This window comes from Etheostoma spectabile, chromosome 10 (genome assembly GCF_008692095.1).
Source record: "Etheostoma spectabile isolate EspeVRDwgs_2016 chromosome 10, UIUC_Espe_1.0, whole genome shotgun sequence".
NCBI lineage: Eukaryota > Metazoa > Chordata > Actinopteri > Perciformes > Percidae > Etheostoma > Etheostoma spectabile.
The window spans coordinates 19,797,695-19,803,694 of record NC_045742.1 but is presented as its reverse complement, the minus strand read 5'-3'; the positions used below and the strand labels follow the sequence as shown (position 1 = coordinate 19,803,694).

At 41.9% G+C, this 6,000-nt stretch overlaps 1 protein-coding gene across 4 annotated transcripts in view; it reads right to left on the bottom strand.

Moving 5' to 3' along the window:
* Positions 1-6,000, bottom strand: part of atrx (ATRX chromatin remodeler) — a 38,140-nt gene that overhangs the window by 13,072 nt on the left and 19,068 nt on the right. For all 4 annotated transcript variants that reach the window (XM_032528174.1, XM_032528171.1, XM_032528173.1 and 1 more), the window contains 7 exons: positions 5,029-5,159; positions 4,684-4,778; positions 4,418-4,557; positions 3,401-3,551; positions 3,153-3,253; positions 1,091-1,199; positions 820-997 (listed from right to left, as the gene is read on the bottom strand). In XM_032528174.1, the coding sequence (XP_032384065.1) occupies positions 820-997; positions 1,091-1,199; positions 3,153-3,253; positions 3,401-3,551; positions 4,418-4,557; positions 4,684-4,778; positions 5,029-5,159 (905 nt within the window). The remainder of the gene's footprint in view (positions 1-819; positions 998-1,090; positions 1,200-3,152; positions 3,254-3,400; positions 3,552-4,417; positions 4,558-4,683; positions 4,779-5,028; positions 5,160-6,000) is intronic.

Here is a 6,000-nt window from a genome sequence, read left to right as displayed (position 1 = left end):
AAAAAAAAAAAAAAGTATAGCAGTATGAACTGTGAAGACAGCCCAGAAAGTATAGGTATATCTACACAATAGTTTATATTTACAGCTTTACTCACAGATAGGGCTGCAACTAACAATTATTTTCATTATTGATTCATTTGACAATTATTTTCTCAATGAGTTGTTTGTTCTATAAAATGTCAGAAATGGTGAAAAATGTGGATGAGTGTTTTTCAAAGCCCAAGTTGACATCCTCGTTTTGTCCACAACTCTAAGATATTTACTTTACTCATGCAAGGCTTGTTCAAAATAGTTGGCTATTAAAGGGGACCTATGCAGGTTTTTTTTAGCTTAATTTACCGTAACTGATCAGCTTCGGAGACACTGGAATGGTTTTATTGGTGGTTGTCTTGCTCCCCCCTCGCGCCTGTGAGCGGAAAAACTACCCTTGCAAATTTTGGCTGGCAATTCGCTGGTCTCAGCATCACAAATAATATTGTGATTTCAGGTCTTGCGATGTGATAAATTGCTTCACGGTACTGCACACATATGCCCATTCAGAAAACGGCTAACAAGGTAGCGATGGAGTTTTTTTACACTATCGTCATTGCTGAGCCAGCAAAAAAGAAGCAGAAAGCTAGGAAAGCATTGTTGGAGGAACATAGAAATAGGAAGCGGCAGACTGACTGAGCGAGGAGTCAGACACAAGTAACCGTAGGAGATGCCAAATATCTATTCCGAAGCTGTAGGGGGAGCTCTATGGAGAAACCTGCGATCAAAAAGCAATTAATCATTGCCGCTCTACTTACATAAAGTACCAAAACAGTTAAATAACCTCACCTGGGCCAGGAACCTGTAGACATAGACGGTCCTCAACTGACCAAAGCGGTAGACCCTGAAAATACTCTGGACGTCATAGGAGGGGTTCCATGAGGCATCAAAGATGATGACCCTGTTGGCTGCCACCAGGTTGATGCCAAGAGAGCCAGCTCGCGTTGAAATGAGGAATAAACGACCTCTGGGAAAGAGAGACAATTTAAGCACTAGTGATATTTTAAATGTTTGGTAATGTGGTGTTTTTATTATGTGTTGTAAAATAAAAGTATGTTACCTTGGATTACTGATGTCATTAAACTCTTCAGCCCACTTCTTCCTGGTGGTGGCGTTGGTGGAGCCATCCAGGCGATAGTAGTCAATGTTCCTGAACCACTTGCCTTCACCTTCAGACATGTTACAGTTGAGAAATGTGCTATGACTATACAACTTCTACATCTATGTTCCACAAAACCTTCAAAAGCACACGTGTCAAATAGGCCTCTTCCTTTTCAAAAAAGACTATGTTTGGGTATTAGCAGACAGCAGATAGACGGCTGTGTTTAGGCTTAAAGATGGCAAACCCCCTACCAGCCTTCATAACCAACATTTCAGTATGTTTCCAATTACGGCACTGTGATCTTTTCATTACAAATTACAAACCCTTGAGCAAACATTTTTTTGTGGAATAAAAAGTCAAGGTCTAATAATTTTCAAAATGAAAGCAAAAACAGCTGCTGAAGTTTAATTAGGAACATGACCTTACACCAGCGGCGGTGTGCGTGTGTCTGTGTGTGTTTAAGGGTAATAAGCACAACAGCGTGTACAAAAATACATGTTGCATGCTAACTGTCTAAGTGTGAAACCTGGATCTCCATATGAAAATACTTCAGCCTTCTCCAAAGTTAATGTTAGCATTTTTTATATCTTACACAAAGTTCAAAGACTACAGACCACAAAAATAAACCTTGAGACAGACAACTGGGCTCATTACGCTCCATAGGTCAGTAGCTGAATAATGTTAAACATTGCTCTCTGATTTTAGCACATTGTGAAACCAAAAGCAGCCTTTTAAATCATAACATGACGCTGATCAGACAACTGTAGGATCATTCAGTGAAGTAAAGTTAACACTAGGAATATTAATGATAAATCTAACAAAATATACATACAGCTTCAAAATTATTTTTATGCTACTCTGACTTGTAATATTTAGAATGGTGCCCCTGTCAATCCCACTCTGCGCCCCTGTTCTCGCACTATATAACTTTGGCAAGCGGGTACGATCTCTGGGAAGAAGTGCTGTAACGCACTATGGTACTACCACTGATTTGAGTAAAACTGCAGGGTTTTTACTGCCATTACACAGCTTAGGCGCAGGACCCTAGCTGTTTTGTGCTGCACCTAAACACATGACATTTAAACAATGTGGAGAGCATCTGGATGAGCCAACACATGTGCAGCGTGATGGTGCGCGTACACAACGGCCACATCACAGCCAGCAAGCTATGCATGTTGCGCAAACAGTGGCAGACCCCAGTGAGTGTGGAGTAGAGTGAGAGAGAGAGAGAGAGAAGAGAGGACGGTGTGTGTCGGTACTATGAAGTTAGCAGTTAAAGTTAAAGTGTTAAAGTTGTGGAAGTAACAGTGCAGTCTGTGTACAGTTTCTGTCAGTGAATAAATGCTTCAACTCCTCAAAAGATAAGATCCAAGCCAAGTTCCCTTATTTTGCTTGCTACCTGCTGGTTTAAGTAAAGGGGGTTAGCCATGCAGCTAGCAACAACTTCCGCACAGACTCACTAATGGCTGAAATTCAAGGTGGACCAGCTATTCTCATTTTAGTGATGAGCTGCTCCTCCAAGTTTTGATTTAGTGATCTCTCCCTCGCTACAACCAACAACCACTAAGCCTTATTCAAATAATTGTGCAATGAGGTCAACAATATGCAAATGAGTGAATTGCATAATTTGCTCCTAACCACTCTAAAAAAAAAAAAAAGAACACTAGGTGGCGCTATTACCTTTGGAGGAGATTGAGTTACAGGTATGTTTGGTGACAAAATTCAAAAGTTTAAACAAACGCATCTCCTCGCCCTCTGAAAAAAATATACATATTGCTCTGCTCACTGAAGCCACTCTGTCAATCAAATCCGAAACGGAAAGTTGTGTAGTATAAATGCATTTTAGCGGTTGCAGTAAATGGACATATGAAGTCGGAGCAACAGTATTGTTTGACTGTCGATCAAAGAAATTGTTTAAAGTGTACATCCTAAGTTAACACATTGACATGTTGCCTGGACTAAATGACTTTGTGAACTAAAGGCTCTGTCGGACTACAATAAAAAAATACAAATAAATTACCTTTGTATGGAGAGACTTTATTTTCATCTTTAGCTCTGCAAGACAGTTCCAGGAAATCCTCAATCAGGTCCAGAGAGATAAGAGACTGACTGAACACCAACCTGAGGACGGATGAGGATGGAAGACACATGTGTCACTTTACCACAGCTACAGGTTATACTTTAATTAACCCACTTTAACTCAAACTAACTGCATAACAGAGAGCCAAAAATATATATTAAATGCAGTTAGTCAACAGATACACCTACACTTTTTCATCTACTTCTTCTGCCATGCGCAGGATCTCAAAGAGGAGCATCATCTTTCCAGAGTGCTCCAGGATCTCAGCATCAGCATCTGTGACAAAGTCCCTGTGCCAATCAGGGTTGGGACTCCCTGGTGCTGAACTAGTGGGCCGAGCTGTTTGTGATACACAAAGTCACAGATTAGTCTTCATGCAGTCAGTACAGTCTTGCAACAAAAAGCAATAACAAAGACATCACGCTTACAACAGAGCTTCACTATTACATGTCCGTCTGTTACGCTACAGCTGCAGTATGTGCAGATGTTGGTTGCAAAAGCAAGATTGTTATTAGTTCAATTTCCTGTGACATTATAGAGATAGTAATACAATGTCTATAATATTTGAGTCTCAAAGAGCTAGACCTATCTCTACAAGGATGCGTCAGTGCAGGAGTCTGGTCTGGCTACACCGCTTATCAATCTGGCATAAAAGGGGGAAAAAACCCCGCTCTGCCTTGTTTGTACTTCTTTAAACTAATCACAACCGTCTTGGGCAGTGCTAAGCCCCAGATGAAACGACGATGCCCTTGCAAAATAGAGATCGGAAGAGCAGTCATTGTTCCTCTGTCTAAAACTGCCATTTCGACTAGCTGACAGTTTGAAACATAGAAAAAAGGAAAATGGATAATTGTATTACTATAGTTTGTAACAGACTTTACAAGCTGACTTTGCTGATTGATGATTGCGTTGGGGTATCACAATTGTAATTTTAAACTGAAAATGTAAATGGCTTATTCAATTGTTCCACTAAAAATTTATTTTAGAAACAGTTGTTGCAAGCATCCTTTTGTTATCTAGGGACTCTTATAGTGCCATTGCAGTCACTGAAGTTCAATCAAATCATGACGCCCCTATAGTTGATACCTAAGGTTTATGTGTTTGAGAGTCATTATTCTGAGAAGAGGCAAAACACCCCAGATGTTCCTGGACCTCTATTACTCAACCGACTACCCATAACGCTCCCATATGTATGAGAAACTTACCTTCTTCGACAGGCTCTGGTCTTACTCGACCCTCTCCATTTCTGCCCCGAGAGCTGGTGTTCCACTCCTTGATGACCTCCACGTCATCACTGTCCGAGTCATCAGATCGTTTTTTTTTCCCCTTCCCTTGCTTCTTTTTCCTATTATTAGGAAGAAGGAATGGTGGAGGAGACGGGGTCAGTGAGAGTAACAGATGCAAGAGAGAAAGGCAGGTAAATGAGGTCATTTCTATGTGAAGGAATAATAGAAGTGAAATCTTGTTTTACTTTTTTGTCCTCTCATCATCAGAGGTCATACTCATGGAGGATTCTTCTGTTTCTGAAGCGATGAACTCATCCATGCTGTCCTCGTCAAAGAAACCCTGCAAGAGAGCACACTAGCGTAAGTTTGTGCAACGATATAGGTCAACCTAACAGAGCTGGATCATGGGTAGCAGAAATTATGCGTAGGGGAAACATTATGCCGCAGTGGCAATATACATGTTGTTCTCCCTCAGTGCCTGACTTGTCAGCACTAGACTTCTATTGTTTTCCCGCAGTGTGCGAGCTAATGCATCTCAAGTTTTTAAATAAGTGTTTAGTGTGGTTAAGTCTCGTATTCCTCAGCCCTACCCTGTTTTCTTTACTGATGTAGTCCAGCTGAAGGCACCAGGGATGGGTCCAGATTCTGCTGAGCATCTGGAAATCCTGGAAGAGTTTGGTCCCTGCGCGGCCGCGGCTCCCCTCCAAAGCATTCCCCACACCTGCATACAAGGGAAAGAGTGTGAGGAGGAAGATGGATGTCTGTTGCATTATGAACTTGAGAGTGTGCCCTCAATCTCTTTAGACATACGGACTTGTGTGGAAAATGTAGTACAACATTGATGTCTGACCTTAACCAACTGACTATGGACAAACCAGAGTAAAGTCAGTAGTAACACAAAACAAATTATACCAAGCACCGAGTATCAGCCATTCTTATAACAGCAATATCCACAACTACAAGTTATCTAGTCTCATCTGGTCAATCAGTGGATTTGGGAACTTAATTGAGTGGTAGCTGCTAAAATGTTATGGTTGTTGGCCTGCATTAAACCAGGGGGGTCAAAAGTTACAGTACATTTTACCATAACTTCTGACAACCCCCCACCCCCACCCCACCCATCACTCTTCTTACATACCAGCTTTCCTATACTTTGTTTTTGCTTTTGGTGTAAAACCTCTGGCCCCTCATCCCCTTAAACTTCTTTCCCTTTTCTATATGCCCCCACATTCCCCCTTTTACCCCCCCCTCTGTTCCCGCTCTCCCAGAGCTCTTCATTAGGGAGACGTGAAACTAGGCTTAAACCCTGCCTGCGGCACTCTGCCAGTGCCACCACGCACGCACGCACGCACCACAGAGACCACACACACACACACACACACACACACACACCCACCCCACACACACACCACACACACACCCAGGCCACCTATCTGATAGGAAAGTCCACTAAACGACTTAACAATGCAGCATGAAAACGTGCTTTTTTTTAAAACCCTTGTCAGAAAGCACTTTTAAGAGAAACAAGACTCCTGCAGAAGGATTTAGCCTAGTCCTAGACT